The following is a 20,102-nucleotide window of genomic DNA, read 5'->3' on the forward strand; positions in this document are numbered from 1 at the left end:
TTAAGCTAAAACTTTTCAGATTCTTTTCATTCTCATTTCTTCCATGATTACACTAAGACTTTCTGGGTGCCCATCTTAACAATGTGTAGGATGACTGAATGCACTAATGCTATGAGTCAGGACATTGTGTGAGGCAAGATGGGCCGGCTAAAACCCAGTCGTAAGGGATTTTCTCAAGCTTGCTGCACAGCTGAACTGAAAGGCTGAATGTGAATGGGACATCCAGGTACTGCAATGTCATGGTAACGGTCTGCAGTAGCACTAGAATAATGATCGGTATATGGATTCACAGGGTAGAAGTAACCCCAAATACAACTGGACAGGTTTTCTCTTTCTGAGCCAACTTCAATAGACACTGTTGTTTATATGGTCTTGTGTTTCTCGTGAACACCTCTCCCCCGGTTTTTGAAAGAATAACAATAGTTTTTATAACCAAATAGACACATATTGTATTACCTGACTTCCCTATTATTTATCCTCAGCTTGTTATGGTGTGAGAGAGGCAATTTATACATCACACCTCGTACTTTGCCAACGTAGAAGGTGCTTATTTCCTTTTCGTTTCTCTGGCAGAAAAAGCTGTTATAGTCCTCCTGAGTGGGAACAGACGCATTGAAAAACATGTACACAAATCTAATGAGAAAACGTGTGAGGAGTTTATTAGCCCATGTTGCATTCTTGCACTGTCAGAGCTGTTGGCGTTGTAACAAAAGATTAAAAATAGAGTCGGATTAGCGGTTTTCCACTGCTTTGTGCTAAACAGCTGTAGATTAGCCCTATTTTACAAAAAGTTTTAGTCATTGGTATTGCAACAAAGAGTTGAAAATTATAATGATCATATCTCAAAACGGTAAAGTTAAAGATGCACTATGTAACATTTCTGAGGGGGCTGCTCATGTACTGAGAGTGGGGTCTCCTTTCCACAGATCTGACCTGCAACTTGGCCAGGCAGTGTAATTCGGTACCATTTATCACTATGTTTGTCTGTCTAGCATTAAATAAAAAATAAATAAATAAAAAACGTGAAGTGAACCTTTGACAGAGCTTAAACGACAGATTTGAACTATAGGGATCAAGAAATGCCCCGTTTAGTGAACAGATGAGTCTATGGCTGACTAAGACAAAACCTGCTTCTTAACAAATGGCTATAATCCAGAATCTTTGTCTTATCTCTGTCTTTTGATGTTAAGACCTTTTCTAAAAATAAAAAAATCTACCAAAATCAACCAAGACAAGTGAACTTTGGTCTATACTGACAACTAGCACATTTACACAAAACCACAACAAATCAATATAAATGAAGGTTTTCCACATAAATGAACTGTTTAGATGTTTAAAGGATCAGAAAAATTGAATAGACTAATTTAGTTTTCCAACCATCTGCTCTCTCACCAAGATCTGGAGATGGGCCAGACACATCTAAAAGACTATGTGGATACATTAGTCAGCACAGCCTGTAGAATACCAAGACTTTCTGCATTGTATTGTTATTTAATAATGCACCATTCAAAGAGCCCGGATAGCACACTGCAGGATACAGTATGACAGGCCATTAAACTGAAGAGAGGATTTGGACTCTGCTTCCTCTGTCTCCCTTTGTCCAAAATATAATTGGGCTGTATGGTTTGCCTTTCTTAATCTATTTTATTCCCAATCTGAATCAAAAGCCCTTTTGGACAGTAATGCAGCTCATACCGACCGGATTTAAAGTGATGTCTTAGAAGAGCTGTGTAATCTGTGAGCCAAGTGAGGACAGGCTCTATTAGAAACATTGGGTAGATAACAATCCAGCTTCTCCTCACCCAAAATGACATTCAATTCAATTATGGTCAGTGTTCTTATTTGACTTCATGATTAAGCGAGGTGTCCACTGCAGTATTTTGGCCATTGGCGATGACAGATTTCTGATCGTGGGGAAAATACAGAGTCATAGCTCAAAACATGGGTCATAGTCTCATGGTGAGAACAGGGACAATGATTAAACTTTGACCAAAAATAAGATGAAAATAATATTAAGCAGCATCTTATGTTTTTGGAATCTCAGTCACAGAGTGAGTCTCCTGTCATTGCATCTGGTTCTGGTTAATTAATGGGCAATCTCCAAATGGACATCACACCGATGAAGGGAGAGAGAGTGTGTGATGTTAAGTTTTTGCCAGCTGGCTTTTATCTCTTGTATGGATCAGGTACAGTGGTCAGCTGGACTGAGCTGGGTGAGTGGCACTGCTATGACTTTTATACATCAGAACATGTTGTTGTTTTTGACCTTCCTCAAGAGTTTTCCATCCGATGATTCTATGATCAATTTCTATCAACAGTAAACAAAACAACTGATTTCCCACCTTTCTTTTCATTAGTTAACTTTTCCAACTGCAAAAAACACTGCTAGCATGTAACACTATGCTTGTCTTTGCTACAAATGTGATGTTACCACATAGTCCGAGGAGCTGTGAGCTGATATTCACTCAGACAAATTCACTCAATGTGAATGTATGTCTTACAGTTTTAAATTCCTTACATTGTAATACAAGCAAGACCAACTAGTGGCCCATCAGTAGTGTATGAAGAGATTACATGATTAAAGTGTTTAGTGAAATAGCCCCCAGGAACAAAAGCACTGATGCTGAAGAAAAGCAGGTAGCAGAGGCGGCTGATGTGTATAAATGTGCTTTTAAATATACTTTGACATTGAAATTTTATATTTGTGCACTTAAATTATTTTTAACAACACATGACTTGTGCTCTGACGTCAGTATTGACAGGTTGCACTGAATTTATTACATTAGATAAATGCCCTCCACTTCTGCACCAGATTAGATGATTCACCTTCTGACTTGAATAACTTTACAGCTCTAAATCGTCCGGTCTGTTCCAGTTTCAGGTCAAATGGAGCCATTACTTTATGAGTCTCAGAACCGTAAACCGTCAGCCCTGTCGTCCAGTGACCTCGTGCTTCTGAGAGACTGTAACTCCAGCGTCTCACGAATCAGCTGACGTCAAAGGGCGAAGATCAGAACAACACTATTTTCTTACTGTTGAGAGCTTAGCCAGAGTAAAGAAGAGTAGGTAAAAATAGTGTTCAGTGGCAATACTGGTAACACTGTACTAATCAAGCTTCAAATATCGAATCATACAAATAATAATAATTATAACTTATCGGAGACATATAATGAAGTATTTAACCATGGCATAATGGTGATCTGTCATCATTAGCTCACTCAAAGTTGTATTTTGATTGATTTATACATGTTTGAGTAAACCTTTATTGTGATGCATTGAGTATTCAGAAAATGCCTGTTTTCACCTACCCCCATTACCGTCCACTTATGGACAACAAAGAGCTGTATAGCTTGGGGCTTTCTTGCCAAAACACTCTGTATGAGAAAATTATAGACTCACATTTTCCAAACTCCGAATACGAAGTGTATTCGTCATGGGTCTGACCACCTCTGCTGACAGTAGCCTATCACCTGTTTAAGATGACACCGCAATATAATTAAGCTTTTGATTTACCTGACACTGCTAACCATTAACTGAATGAAAGTCCAGCACTGACACCATGACGTAAGCCTTTTTGCATCCAAGTGAAATCCTGTGGATTAAGGCGGACTGTTTCAGAGATCTAATCAGTGGTGGAGCCCAAGCATTTGCTCTTCCTCTTTCTTGATCACAATCACTCATCTTCATGCCTCCCTTCCCTCCTCCTCTCCCTCTACTCAGCCATCTCTCCCTCATTACTTCAGTTCCTGTTCCTCTTTCTATCCTCCACTTGGTCTCTCGCTTCAGCAGTTTGCTAAAAGTCAACAGCGGAACAAAGGGAGTCAGGTGATTTTTTAGGGTAAAAGTCTGAAACATCATCTGATCTCAAATCTGACACAAAGGAAAGAAGTGAATAGTGACTAAGCAGAATGGCAATAGCATGAACTTGAACTTCATGTAAATGACCTTGAACATTTTGACATGGTAACATTGATTACCTTTAAATATACCCTATATATACTTAAAAATCTGATTTTTAGTATGAGTTATTGAAAAGCTGTTTTCCAGATGATAATTCTAAAAAATAAGAGGGTGCGATTAATCATTTACAAATGGAAAAAATATTATTTTATTAAACAGCTGAGCACTGCAAATCTGTAACTATTGTGATGGAGCTAAGTCCTTGGCAGAGGTCTGTCTTTTGGATGAGGCACTGCAACTTGCTTAGCTTATAGTGTAGCTTAATATTCCACAGTATGTGGTTTAATGCCACAAGAAGGTGATACTACCAGAGCAGATTACATATCAGATCTGTGTTGAAACGGGTCCTCTCATAATAGAAATGCATATTTTTCAAGGTACAATTAGCAATAAAATCACCTGTAATTGAATACAGGCAAATAGACAAGTTCAATGGAACATTCCAGGTAATGTGCTAACATTGCCATGGAGACAAGAATGAGACACACCCCTGCTGGTTGCATAGTGCACCTTTAAGCTAAATGCAGCCTTTTAAACTTAAAAAACCTCTGTATCGAATGTCCAGTTTGAACATTACATATTGCTCAAATACATGCACTTTCCACTTATATAATGACCATGTGTCCAAAATACTCCCCAAACTTGATGTGCACATGACGTAATTTAAGTGAAAGTAGGTGTGATGTTTTTTCGGAGTGTTTCAGAGTTCTTCAGAGGGTACAAGTCTGATGTGAGAGATTAGAAAAACAGCACTGTGAGTTTGGATGAGCGAGAGAGTGTGTGGGGTAGTACAGGACGTCCTTACTCAGGGGATTTACGAGTTTATGATTTCTGGTCAGGCACTAGGGCAGCAGCTCCCACCTCCTCCTCCTCCTCTCCCTCATCCTCTGTCCAATAAAAGTGTCCTTTAAGCTCTCCTCACCTCTCTGCCTCCCTCTCCATGTCCTGCTGCTGCTCTGATTCCCCCCTCCATTCTCCCATCCATAATTGTTTATCCCATCCTCCATCACCTGCATTTCACCCTCATTAGCACAAACCCCTGCACCTCCACTCATTATTTTATGAAGTGTAATCAGCTTTGGAGGAATTCGGCAGTTGTAAAACGGCAGTGCGATGGGGTATAGCGATATAACATCGGCTCCATAAAGCGTGCACTATATTTAGAGTTGGAGTCATTGGAAGGGTGAAGGCTATGTAAATCACAGGGTCAATGCTAAACTAAGCAACCTGCATATTTAACTGTGGCGCTGCTTTTTAATTAGGAAAAAGTGGCAGTGAGAGTGTTAATAAGAAGGTAACAGAGATGTCAGAGAGTAGATGAGGGAGAATAGTAATTAATATTATGCACATTACTATGCATGTATTATTGTCCTTAACACATGATAGAGAATATAACATTTGAAATATACACTTTGTCCACTAGGAATACAGGGAATATGCAAGACATAGAGAAAGAATGTATCCCTTTTTGGGAAGCGAGGCTGGAGAGGAAAGTGTTTATCAACAAACTGAAGTGAATTCTGAATTAACAGCAAGTTGCTTTAGCTCCTGAGACACTTACATTATACTAGCATTATGCAATAAAAAAATCTCCTGCATGTTGTCATGAGATCAAAACGTTAAAACCATACTTTGGAACCATTTTATGCCATATATTATAGCCAAAGAAACAAAATTTCCATGGCGACAAACAGAAAAAAAACTCAACCTGGACAACTAAGAGTCATTTTTGTGGAGATGCAAGACCACTCAGAGAAAACACATGGTGTTTTTTTTTGCTGTAAAGTTACATACTGGGGCTTTAATCAAATTTGAATTGTGATTAAAAACTATTGCTCTAATTAATTGTAATTTTGTAAATGAAAATTCCTCCTATATATCTTCACTTTTGACACAACACAAAATGTCTTTCAATTATGATCCAAATGACTGTGATTATTTTTCAACAGCTCTACTTGAAATATTGAGTCTAGTCTAGTTTATTTCAATGTGGATATTTTTGAGACTACATTTACTGACACTGACAGTAAACCTTATATAACCCCACTTTAAACATCACAAACAAACCTTCAGAGACCCAGATTGTCGCTTTTTTAATAATGCATAAAATACAAACAGTAAAGGGCTCAACATTTCGGGACACTCATGGCAATACAAAACACCTCATTCCCTCTGAGAGCAGAAGGATCAAACGCAGCATGTTGGACCGTGACGTCTGTTCCTGGAGCTGTCCCTGTGTTTGGGCTCTCTGTATTACCCTGTCTGTCACATATGTCTCCTCCTCTACGCCTCCAAAATGTGACTTCTGCCTCACAGCTTCTGCCTACTCAACATTAAGTCATAGACACTTGTTAGACAGCACCAAACACAGTTCACTTTGACGGGCAAAGTTTTGTTTTGAGTGTTTTAAAGTAACACAGTGGAACTTTTGAGTTAGGTTCTGCCTTTCCCCCTGGCTGACAAGAGAAAAGCAAAAATAATTTATGTAATATGAGTGCAAACAGACTGTACCTATCTGTAATAATAATAATAATAATAATAATAATAATAATAATAATAATAATAATAATAATAATAATAATAATAATAATAATAATAATAATAATAATAATAATAATAATAATACTAATAATAATAATAATAATAATAATAATAATAATAATAATAATAATAATAATAATAATAATAATAATAATAATAATGCATTTCATTTATAAGCACCTTTCAAAACACCCAAGGACACTGAACAAGATAAAAATGAGATAAAAACATACAAATACAATAACACTCTTTTGGATTTGGATGTTTGGAATTTATGGCAATCAACAAGATAGTCAGTACGAGGAGGGCTGGACTTGGAAGTATTTGCAATCAAACTTTTTTTCTAACTAGCATGGAGATCCTTGCAATCAAAACAAGAAGCAAGCAAAATAAGTATGTATTTAGAGAGGTATCTGATTGGCTCCCTGGAGTAGGTGGGAAAACAGAACAGATGGTAGAAGTAAGACTAACAACATGCTCTATGTAACTTTCATCTTCTTGTCTTGTTGCTTGGCCAGGAATGTTCCACATTATAGCATTTAATTACTGCTACTTATAATTAATCACAAATACCTTATACCCTACATGCATGTCTGTAGTCAGTCACCTCTCCACAGGACATACTGTGGAACATTTGAAGCAAAGCAATATGATCTAAGACACAGTAAATGTTAACCTGAAGGGCTGCACTTGTAAAATGTTTGGACAAACTGTACAAGAGCATGGTACAGAGTGGATAGAACATGACGTCTATGTGTTTGAGGTATTTGGCAACATAGTGCAAACAGGAGTGACCTTATTTAGGCTGATTGCATGGAGCCTGTGCGTAGCACACTCAATCATTGACTTGCATTGGTTTTGTGGTCTCTGTATGCACACACATGCACATGCAATTATTACACTGGTCCAGAGGGACAAGTAGCTATGAGTCACAGCCAAGCCCCCTTCTCTGTGCTCCCACCTCTTCCCAATAGCCATTAATTCTACTCCCCCCCCCCCCCCCCCCCCCCACACACACACACACACACACATCGGTTATCTCCACTGAGATGTTAGTGACAGATCTATTGGCTGTGAGGGCATGAGGTGGAATTGATAGAGAGATGGAGCAAGAAAGGAATGGCCCAGAACGCAGGAATGAAATGAAACCTTATGGAAAAGTTGCTGTAAAGAAGGTTTGGAAAACACATTATAATGGGGTTCTATGAGAAGATAACAAAGGAAAGTTGGTCAGCATTTTGGAGAAGCAGAGAAGAGCTATGACACAGAATTGTGAATGGGACAGTTGAAAGCATTTAAGAAAAGAAGAAAAACAAATGGTCTAAAACAAAAACAACATAAATTGCTTGTCAGTGTGTCCTACAAAGTTGCAATCTAAGTCCAGGAAGTATCCAGCTTAATGACCATAGTTGCTTGGGACAAACCCCTGCCAACTGTTCCTGCTAATGAGCATTGGAATGCATCGATTTGTGAGTACTTCAAATCTACACTATTGGATAATAGTTACATAGTAGTAGTAGTAGTAGTAGTAGTAGTAGTAGTAGTAGTAGTAGTAGTAGTAGTAGTAGTAGAAATGTAAGTAGGGGTCGTAGAATGACTCACAGCCAGTGCTGTGCTTGCCACACAAGCAGATGACTGGAACAGTGATTGATATGCAGCACAGAGGTACTTATTACAGCAGTTGCATAACCAAGAGAGACAAAACAGCAATAATATTAGGGTGTCACACAAGACTTGACAATCTGGTTTTACAAGTATGCACTTTGGATATTTAAAATGTGTATATAAGGCTGTAAACTGCATGTACTAGATTGTACCTTATGTAACTATGTTTGAGTTTGGACATACCACACATTGCTTTTTTTGTTGGATGCAAAGAGGTAAGACCACATTATGGGCTCATGAGAGGGTTTTTTCCTCTACCAGTGATGATGATGGTTCCCGGTCTTAATGAGACCATATGCCATAAGGATTGGCTGGTTACTTAATAACCTATATCCAATTTAAAGATGCAAAACTCTTCCACCAGTTATGAACGTATTGCTTCAGGAATGCTTTAGCTTGTATGTTTTGAAACTGCAAGATGACACTGGTTGTCATTGGTCATTACATTTTCTAGATGTAGTTTTTCCTTCCACCTTTTCTACCCTTTGGGAGTTTATCTCATGTATTTAATCGACACTTAAAAAAACTTTTTATATATTCATTTTTCAAATCAGCTTGACTTTTTTTGGATAAGGTCATCTAATGTAATATATAACGTAATCCCAAAATAGCACTGATATGCAGACTACAATTATTTTCTTAAAAAAAAACTCATACATGTAATTACTCTGTGAAACCCGTCTGAGTCTAACAAAAACATCTTATGCAAATTTGGTTCATGTGAGGAAAACTATTTGTTTTCATTAAAAAGAACCCCACCCTTACCTTGCAGCCCTTGCTCTTGTCTGTGCTGGTCTGGGTGCCAGCAGCACAGTGACAGGTGGGCTCGGGGTGGTAATAGAGACCACCCTGCAGACCAGAGCTGTGGCAGCACCCATAGGGAGAGGGGAAGTGGGTGTACCAGAGCTCATCAGACAGGGGGCACTTTGAGCAGGGGTACAGCAGGCCTTTGCCCTGGGCCTTCTCCACGCTCACTTTGGGGTTCCGCATCCATCTCCGCACCTGTGATACAAAGACAGAACATTGCCTGTGTAATTTTTCTTTAGACATGGATTTTTAAAATTATTTATTTATTTGTTTTCAGTTTCATTTTCAGTAATTTGTAGAAATTAAAAGCATGTATTTTTCTGGGATATAAAATAAATTGTTACATGATTGTGTAAAGATACATTCCTTTTACCCTAATTGTTGTTCTATGCATCTGTTCAAAAAGACAAATCCAATACAGTCAGGTGGGAATAACACATTGACACACAGACTGGGGCAGTGCAAGAAAATAATGGTTCTAGCTATCAGCTACATTTTCAATATCTGACTGATACCAATAACTGGGGACCCTCTTCACTATCACTAATAACTGATAACCCATCCCTACTTTTCTTTGTCATAATGTGTATGTTGTTAAAGTGCATGAGTAGTATAGAGCTTTACATTCTCATGCATAGACAGTCATTGCTGCCGCTGCAGTCTTTGATCAAGGTTTGGCTCATGAACCTAATTACATGTCAATTCAAGTGGAACACAACCTGTGATACACAAGAAAACTTCAAAGAGTTTGATCACAATGTGTTTTACTTATATGAAATAGGAAAAGAACTCAAATTCACCATGCACCTGTCACATGGTGAGGAATAATACAGTTATTTCAGATATGGCAAACTCATTTAGGTGAAGCATTCTGATTAATTAATTTGAATGACAGTGTCATTGTGTTAAAAAATGTCTATTGCACACAGACTACATTTATTACATTGCAATGTGAGCCTGACAAAATAGTCAACACGCATTACAATGTTACAAATCATTGAGTGTTTTTAAGTTCAGAAGTTCAGTCTAATGGTTCATGCCACAACTATTGAATTTATGAGACGGTGGCACAATGAGACATTCAAATTTATTCTTGAAAAATTTTTCCACAGCAATTTATACTGCAGTGATTTGGCAGGTTTTATGTCAGATGCCCTTTCCTACAGTCATACAAGGGCACGAGAATCAAGACCAAATGTGAATTGGTTTATGTCATCTGCATTCAATTGAATATTTCTCAAGCCATTTATTAACAGCCAATAGTGTAATATATAAATAATAAAAATTTAATGATATATATTTAAACTATAGGGTTGTCAAAAAATACCCAAATACTGACACTAACATTTGTACTGAAGCCAGACACTTGAACAGGTATATAGTAATGATTCACATAATTTGGAACTTTTCTAAATAGTTTTAGAATGTCTTGATCTTTATCAAAACTATATAATGTTTATAAAACTATTATTTTGTTATGAAAATCCCATTGTATTGCTTTAAAAAAAATCTGTTATGATCACTGTTATATGATATAAAATTTTTCCTTATTATCAAAATCAAATTCAATATTTCTATATTTTTTGTATTGTGACAAACATGGACAAACTCCTCCCAAACGAGGCTGGCTAAGTCTTCCCAGAGCCGCCCCTGATCCCCTGTATAATAACTACAGGCAGTGGCCCATGGAAAATGTGAGCCATAAGGAGCAGACTCATGTCGTCCCTGTCCCGCTGTGAGGGGTGAACGCTTTGTAAACACATTCTACGGGGCAGCAGTGGCCTGTCTGACCACGGCCTGGACAGACAGCTGCTCCCACCACCAGAGAGGGAAGAAGGAGCCAAACGGCAAGTCAAAACATGTCTGAAAAACAGTCCATAAAAACAACAACTCGGGGGTGGAAATGCTCCTACTTCCGAGTCATTCGCTACGTTTACATGCACGGAGAACTCAAATTCTAATAGTCTTTGCCCCAAAACCAATCTCAGACCACTCTCGGTCTACAGTACATGAAGGTCAAAGAACCAAATGTGCAAACAGGGGACTAAGAAACATGTTAGTGCCTCTGGTAAATTAGCATTAGCCTCAAAAACTTTGCAGCTGTAATTGCTAATACAATAGCTATCGTATGTATAACCACACCTTTGACAGACAAAATAAACAACATCCCAATTACACTGAGCATTTGAAAGATCATGCAAGACTGGCTGTTTGAGAGAGGATTGCCCATAAATCCATGGATTAAAGGGACATAAGTGATGATGTAACCAGTGATCAGGGCTGAGATATAAAAGAGTGAAGTTTAGATGGACATTATCTATTCTGACAGCCTTCACTAAGCAAATCAATACACATTTTAGCACTGGACAAGCTGCGACATGCTTGTTTACAGTGAGAGCCAATGGTGGGCTTGATGGTAGAGCAAGTTAAGATGTTGTTAGAAGGAGTTATTTGACATAGATGTTTTTTCTAATGCAATTTATCAGAGCTTGGGACAGAAAACTACAATAAATACACAATAGACAAGCTTCATGAAACATTTACAGTTAATATATTACCAGAAATAAAATAACTAAAATGGTTGCCACTACAGATACTACCACTGCACTGGTACTGGATCAGTAATTAGATCAGGTTTGGGCTAAGTCATGAATGTGATAAAAGACTATTTACTCTACTTCACTTCACAGCCTAAAAAAGCTGCATTGTTGCATCTTGGTTGAAATTCCCTGGTAACAGTTTTACATAAGCCAAACTGATGCGCAGAAGAGCTTTATACATAATTATATTTCACAGGTTGGCCTATCCCAAGTAATAAAAAACAACATACAAATATAAGTTTTCTATGGCTCACTCAATCTCATTCACATTCATTGATTTTGTATTCACTTCTTCTTGTGTCTGGCTCAGAGCTCTGTACACTCTCATTATGTGATTAGACTCAGTGAAAAACAAATAAGGAGGCAAACAAACTGACCATCAGCAGCAGCAGTGGGTATTCTGTTCCATTTGGGGCAGTGTGCTGATGCAGAAACTCCCCATTAGATCATCTCTGCCATGTGAATGTGCAGTTTAAGCATAGTGTATGCTAATGTCACCATCTTTGCTGAGGAGGCAAGCGTGTCAAAACAAAATGGGAATGACTAGTGCTTTATTGCGTTATTTGAAAACCTGTATAAAAGTCCAGTTAGATATCTGTATATGTTTACTGTTTGGACCCCCTTTGGTGAACTCAAGCTGCCACAATTCTACATGGGTGTATACATAATACGTACAGAGATGAAAACAGATTTACTTAAATAAATTGAAGTTGTAATGTTGTTTTGCCACTCAGCAACCTATAAATTGTTATTCAAAAGGAAAAGTTGTTTGTTTATGTTAGAATAAATTATTTTTTTCAAGGAGAAAATGAATAATAACTGACACTACTGCAAACGCTCACTTTTTTACCAAGTGCAAAATACCTACAGTTTATGGGCTACTTTCATACTTACAGAATTATTGAATATGCATATTTAAGTTGATAAAATCATAAGCAGGAAAATGACTTGAGTAAAGTACGTAGCTATGTTCCACCCAGCGTGCACATGTAGTGTGGGTGTGAGAAGAAGCCGTGGGAGAGTGAGAGCAGCAGCCTGGGCCTGTGGGAGTGCATGTGTGTTTGGGAGGGGTGTCAACACAACACAATCTGCCCCTATCACCACAGTAACCCACAGATCGCTAACATACTGTGCACCTCTCCAAGCACTAAATGTCCACACATAAAGTATCATGATTGATAAAGTATCTATAGATACATATATCTATACATCAATCTATATAGCACTTTTCCACCCCCATTAGACCCCAGCACACTTTACATTAAGAAACCATTCATCCTGTGTTTGCAGATACTAGGGGCACTGGGATAAGTGTCTTGCCCAAGGACATAACAACAGCATAGTCTTTGCAGTGCTGACCATTGTAGCAGTAGGAAGACATTCACCTGTATATACTATCCCAAATCAAAATTACAAGCAGACCATTGTTTATTTGTCATCAAAATGTAACAAAGCTAGCACATTTGTTTTCCTTTTTAAAGAATAATGCTTCTCTACATACTGCTGTCCATCTGACGCATCACTCACATAATCTTATTACCTTGGACTAAATATGACTCAACCTTCCACACACAAAACACCCCTGATTACACTGATTACACTGACTAATGGAAAAACTAATGCATAACCACATTCTATCATTATTAAATAAATCCAAATGCAATGTTTGTAATTGGACAAGTTTACTAGTGCCCACAGTCACAATCAACTGTTTTGACATGGAGTCATGGTACTATACTGGGAGCATTTTTAAGGTATTTATGTAGAGCCTAAATAGAGAAATTAAGGCTAGAACAGTGCTAATATGTATGTAAAAATGTCATACTCCCAACTGGGGGCAAGAGTCAGATTTCCCAATTGAAAACATTGAACTTTTATTTAAAAAAAAAAAAAAAAAATAATAATAATAATAAATAAAAAAAGACAAATTCACAGATCTGTATTAAACATTACTGGTCAATAGAATAATATTGTGATGTCATCTGAAACTCAGCAACAGAAGTCAACACAACCCTAACCTCTGGTCCCCTGATGTCTCATCAACTGACTTTATGTTGTCTTTAAGCACATCCATAAATCTGATGGTGGCAGCTCTAGCCTCAGTGTCCACCCATATACCCCTGCTGTACCATTATAGGTCAAGCCTCACTAGCTTTGGGTGAGAGAGTATTGAAAAAAATAATAATAATAAATAAATAAATGCCCAAGTGGACCAATTTTTGTTTGTTTACAGACTGTGGGTGCATTCACACTTGCAAAATCCCCACATCAAAAGTGGGACTAAACTGGAACTAAACCAGGGACTCAATCTAGACTAGACCAGAACTTAATGAGGACTAGAGTAGGACCAAACCAAATCTACATCAAGACAAAATTGGACTCATACTAGGACCAAACCAGGACAAGTGTGAAAGCACTCTTTGTCATTTACCAGAATATAGTAGTTTAGAGTTGTGTGCCAAACAGACACATTGTTTTGACTGTCCCTCCTCTGTATCCCCATCAATAGTTGGCACTTAAAATGTTTTATTTAATCTTTGGGGGCATTAAAATACCCCTTAAACATATTAGTAGAGTCTTCATCTCACATATAAATGATTAATGACCAAGACTCAAGGGCTAATCTTAAAAGGAATGTGGAATAAGTTAAGTATTAAGTCTGGTTAATTCTCCATGTTGTTTTATGCAATTAAACAGTGCAAAGCAAATTAGCCTTGAGACTGCACTGCCACAGATACAATAACTCTTGTTGATATTGATTATAACTTGTAAGCCTTATTTCTTATGGGACATTCAATTTAACAGCACAGAGAAACCAATAACACAAGCTTATATAGAGGCTTAGCACAGTCCAATGACATCATCTTTGGCACTCTGTTGTGTTTACGAGCAAGCACTATCACAGCCCTAACAGTAAAAAAGTCTGTATTCGTGCATCGTTTTTTGGACTCACCTTCCTCTTGACAAACTGAAAAGCGGAGCACTTTTTGAAGGAGAAAGCCGTCTTGTCCCCCCCTCCAGATCCCCCCGCGCTGCCGCCTCCCACCCCATTCATCAGCTTCATGGCCGCCACCGGCACTCCGCTAGTCTCCGTAGATCCCAGGGTGACGGACAGTGGGCTGGTGAGAAGCAGAGAGCAGAAACAAAGAGCAAGGTCATCAGGAGCGGAGCGTGTTGTAGTCAGGGGAGTAGAGAAGAACGGGACAGGGGAGAGAGGAGAGATGCTGCTTATGTACGGGGCATGTGCGGTGGTGCTGAGGAGAGAAAGAGAGGAGGGAGAGGTGGAGGAGGCAGATGGACCAAATGTGAGGGGGTGAAGCTGTGATCATGACGGTAAAACTGTAAAACGAGATTGTGAAAGGTGCATATGCTGTCTTGTGTGAATTTTTATCAGACTGACCTAAAACTATAGATAGATGTTTTGATACACAACATTAACAATAACATGTTGTCTCACTATTTATGAATCTTATTCTGGTCTTTCCAACCCACATGTTCTACTTCTTTCCTTTGTCTAAACCATCTCAATCTGGCTAGTCTGACCTGAAACAAGTAACTTAAAAATCAAAAATAAAAGTTTGATAAAAGAAATTACTTCAGTATGGTTATATCCCTGATTACAATAATTAGCTTTAGCCTGGCTTGGTAATTACCCACATAGTTTTTTCTTATAAGAGATTTTGTTACAGTCAAAGAAAGACACTCAAAATTACTAAGAAAGATCTATGAAATGATAGACCAATATTGTTTCATAGTCAGACTGTAGTTTTCCTATACCTTAACTCCACTGTTGTAAAGTTAGAAAGCAGAATGTACATATTAGGACTGTAGCCTGGAGAGAAACTGTGCCAGCTCCTGTTGCTGTTATCGCAAATTTACCCCACAGTTTACAGCTCAACACGCCACATTGCATCATGGGACGCTGCTGAGCTGTGACAAGTCTATTTTAACCTGTATGCATTCGCACTCTTTTGTATAAATCATGTTTCACGCATTCCTCCTACCTTTGTACCTTTGTGCTGGTGATGTTGGCTGGCTTCTAAGCAGACGATGCGATGCTAAGTCCCGTTAGTTACAGGTGTCCCAGATTTGAGTCAGAGCGAATGCTGTTGTGATGCTGTGCCATAAGAGCAGTGCTGAAGTATTGCTGATCTCTAGCTTGAAACTGGATTACTTTGGTTAGTTTCAGCGAGTAAACAAACACAGAAAGTGCGTGATTTAGCATGACGGAAAGGTGATGGTCCCAGGATCACAGCAACAGCAGCAACAGCATCTCTATTTTATCAATGAAAAAGCCTCTGCAGTGAACAGATGCAGCGCCCCTCCCCGTGCCTCTCTCTCTCATCTGAGCTGTCTGTCAGAAGCTCCAATCCCCGCCCTCTTTCCTTCTCTCACTCTGCTGCAGTCGGACAGTGGCTCTTCCCACTTCTTAGCTTGTTCACCTTTGTCCTGAAGAGATTTGCAGATTTGTAGACATAGATGCCCAAAATGAGTATACATACATGAAAAAAAGTAACAGTTTAATAAAAAATGAAATGTACAATGCCATTCACATAGGCTCATTTTGTAAGACATAAGACATAAACATTATAAACATTATTCTCATGTAGGCTAAACTGTAGGCCTAATCATGCTGTAATGTAAGTGCCTTTATTAGTGACTGACCTTCAATAGTCTATTTAAAATTTCTCTGAGTGACACTCCAGTTGATTTGATTTGTTATCACTGACCTTTTTCCCACTGCAGTTGAAGTCCAGTGGCTGTAATTTTGTTGCTAAAAATAAATACGGCTACAAAACTAACCAATTGCAAAACACAACTTCAAATATTTTTTGATGAGAAAACATGACCATGATTAAACTATTTAACATCATATACGTTGCACAAGGGATGAATAAAGAGTTCATTCATTCATTAATTCTATTCTTCAGGTTGACACTGGTTCTCACACAGACTGCAAACTAAAATGCTTACTAACATGGCTAATATAATTTTATATGGTATTAAAACCATGCTGGGTTACAGCTATTGAGAAATTTTACTGCTGTACCATTCACACTGCTCAGTCCTCACACCAGCTTAGTCCTTGTTATCTGGCTTACGTCATCAGAGGTTAGAATAAAGAAATATAGCTAAGCTTGAATGGACAATACCTTAATACTTTGAGCACTTAAGTCCCCGGGACCCGTACTGATGGTAAATAAATGTTCTGCATTAGATATCCAGTGTCCTGCCTCTCTTTACACTTCAATTATTCTACAACAAATGCCCGTCTCATCACACTGTGGTTTAAATTGCTGGTGCTTCACACCAAGGAAGATGCAGTTCTGCTTTTGGGAAAAACAATGACGATGCAAAAGTGGCTGTAATCAGAGCCAGTGAGAGGCACAATTAACACTCACTCTGTGGCAAAGTACAATGATTGGTGTAAACAGCTCTTCGCCACAGGCAGAAGCTTAGCATATTGTTCTATTTGAAGCAGCACTTATGATCATGGAGCAATTATCAATCTTTTTATGTGGCTTTGTTTGGTATACTTTTGTTAAAGAAGGCATTAAACAAATTCATTGAGGTTAATTGATTCTGTAGTGTTAATAATGGCTTTACCAAATGTCTTATGTAATATAAAAAGAAGTAATTTTGAGTCAGGCAAATGGATTGGTGCAGCACAGGCTTTGGTTTAACCCAGTGGGGAATAGTTTCAAAACATGGAAAGTATCTTCTCTTAGAAATGCCTCCAGGTACCATAGGCCAACAGGAAGTACCAACTTACATAATAGCAACAATTTTACTTGGAGCCTTTAAATTATTCTGTAATCCCCCAAAAGGCTTTGTAAGGATTGCTCGCTCCTCTTGTGAATATCAATGCACGGCATAGACCTAAATAATTAATACGTCTGACTCTTAAATAGTTCTGGGAATTGCCAAAATGATAGCATAGTCTATAATTTATGTATTTTTCTCAAAGCAACTCCAACATTAACAAGCCTTTAAGAAGTTAATGCTATGAACATGTGAGGTTTATGTAAAGTACACTGTTTTAAAACACATTGGAGAGTGCTAACAGGGGCAAGTGTTGATGATCAGATAGTAAACTTGCTTTCTTGCCAGTGATAATGAGGTCCACTGGGCTTATTTGGATGGTATACAGAGCTGACCTGGTGTACAGCACAAAAAGACCTTCTAATCCCTTCTAGCCCTCCACTCAAATAGCTCAATTTTATTATTTTAGTGAATTTCACTGCAGACTGCAAAGCCTAAAGAGTGGAATACATTTCAGTGTGTGGGTAGCTCAATTTAAAAGTGAAATGCAGTCTAAAACAGAGCTGTCATGGGCATATGTCATGTAATGGGTGTATCACAGGTCAGTGTGCCATGGGTTCATAAGAATAAGCTGATTCATGGCACAAAGGGCAAACAACAATTGCTCAGTATCTACATATACAGTGCTTTACTTGATGCTTGCATGCTTATGTCTATGACTAAAGCATTTTTGATATTTAAATAGAAAAATGTATAACCTAGTATTAGCTTTGAAAAAAAAAAATCCTGTCATTGAAACTACCAGTGGTTTGAAGAAGCTGCATTGTGGGTCTGCACTTAAGGCAGTCCTTGAAAGTCCATACCATGCACTACAGTAGCTACCAATAAAAATGATTGATCATATTTTAGATTCTAAAACACTAAGACTGCATTAACCTCTTTGCAAGATATATGGCTGCACCTCATTTCACCCCTTCACACTGTGGGGTAAAAAGAGGTAAAGCAGTTTAGTGTTGATGTTATAGCATTGGCTACTACAGTATGCATAATGATACCGTATGCAATAATTAGGCCTATGCGATGTGAGTGCAACATTAGCAGGAGACAGCAAATGTAGAGCTGAGAGAGGGGGAAATAATTACAGAAAGAAAAAAAGCCTGAGAATTAACTAAGCAGCTCATTGACAAACAGCGTGACTCATACCATTATGTTATTAACATTGTTAGGGCCATAGAGCACCTAATGTATGTTCAAGTCTCTTTTTTTTTTTTTTTTTACTGTATTCTGAATTACTTCCACATTAAGTTGCATTATAATCTGCATAACTGCCTAAAACTGCAGGGTTTTTGTTTCTTCTATCCATGGCACTACATAGAAGAACCACTGTTTGAGAACCATCTGAAGGTTGGTTGGTAGCCTTCAGCGGGGGTGTAGCTCCGAATTCTGGATCCTGGGAACAAATCATCTTAGCTAATGTTGTCTAATAAAAAATGCACATTGTGAGGGGCCCCTCTCTGCACTGGGCCCTGGGTAAACAGTGCCCTTTACCCTCCGAGTCCAATGCCCCTGCTCTGCAGCATGATCACTATACAGATAGAGAACCCTATAAATATTGTATGTGTATCTTTGCTCAGATATTTTGTGAGTCTTACAAATCCCCAGATGCGAGTCCCTGTCTTATGGTGTGTGCTGCCTGTCCCTCCTCTCCCTGAACCAGGCTGTTCCGCAGTGGCACTCGAAGGTGAGCTCATTAGCGCAGCAGTGCCTCCAATCCTTACCCCTGGTCATCTGACAGTACCATGCATTTAAACCCATGCTACTCAGAGGTTTAAGGCAGCAGCAGAGGGAACATTTGCTCTGTGTTTACTTCTTATGGGCGCCTTTGTCAAAAACAGAAGCTTCTATTAACTCCAGTCACATTCATTAATTAACCATGCGCCCTTAATCCCAGATACAGCAAAAAGCACACATGGGGAAAAGTACTGCTCTTTTTTGGAAGTTGTCTCCGAGGCTCAAAATAGTACTGCGACTTTGCACTTGTAACTGCAAAGAGCTGCAGTTCGAGTTAAATAGTGTGGGTTTATGAGTAGGCAGAATTTTAAATATAAAGAAAATGAATTCAAGCAGCAATAGAGCCTTGAAACATAAACGTATATAGGATTTTGTGTGTAGACACTGATCAGACATAATATGACTGATGGACAGGTGAAGTGAATTACAGTCACCATCATGTTAGATAAATAATTTAAAGGTACTGGTGCTACTAGGGCAGATCTGTGGAGAGGCAAGTCCCATCACATGTAAAATAGATAAGAAAATAGATAAGTCAAATGCCAGGCAACCAGGTACCAGAAAAGTTACACAGTGCTCTTTTACAGTAAGAAAAAACAATCTAGTCTGAAAGATTTATACAGTAAACCATCACATTCCATTTTGCTACATTCAGAAAACTGTTTTGAGATTGCACTTGGACTTTTCCTTATTCCTTCAGTAAGAGTCCTTATATAAATTCACTGACAGGTTGGTAAACACATTAAGTACCATTTGAAGTGTTTTCGAGGACGTCTGTCATTCTTTCTTAACTCAAAGTGTTCCCAGGACTAGAGCCTGCAGAATCCATCATCTGCTAATGAGCAGCACACATTTAGCCACGTGCATTTGAAGCCAGTGCCAGAGACTGAAGGATGAAGCTTACAAAAATAAAAGTCAGTCCTTTGGGAACTCCTCACATGCGAATGGAGGGATTTGCTTGTTTGCCTGGGCATT

The 20,102-nt window shown here is 38.4% G+C and overlaps 1 protein-coding gene across 1 annotated transcript in view; it reads right to left on the reverse strand.

Annotated features, from left to right (window-relative positions):
* sgk1 (serum/glucocorticoid regulated kinase 1) overlaps window positions 1–15,911 on the reverse strand; it is a 34,295-nt gene extending 18,384 nt beyond the window's left edge. The window contains exons 1-3 of the mRNA XM_033990440.2: window positions 15,578–15,911; window positions 14,527–14,692; window positions 8,932–9,168 (exon numbers count right to left, since the gene is read on the reverse strand). Of these exons, the coding sequence (XP_033846331.1) occupies window positions 8,932–9,168; window positions 14,527–14,637 (348 nt within the window). The 5' untranslated portion in view covers window positions 14,638–14,692; window positions 15,578–15,911. The remainder of the gene's footprint in view (window positions 1–8,931; window positions 9,169–14,526; window positions 14,693–15,577) is intronic.
* Window positions 15,912–20,102: the final 4,191 nt, after the last annotated feature.

Source organism: Periophthalmus magnuspinnatus, chromosome 24, assembly GCF_009829125.3.
Source record: "Periophthalmus magnuspinnatus isolate fPerMag1 chromosome 24, fPerMag1.2.pri, whole genome shotgun sequence".
NCBI lineage: Eukaryota > Metazoa > Chordata > Actinopteri > Gobiiformes > Gobiidae > Periophthalmus > Periophthalmus magnuspinnatus.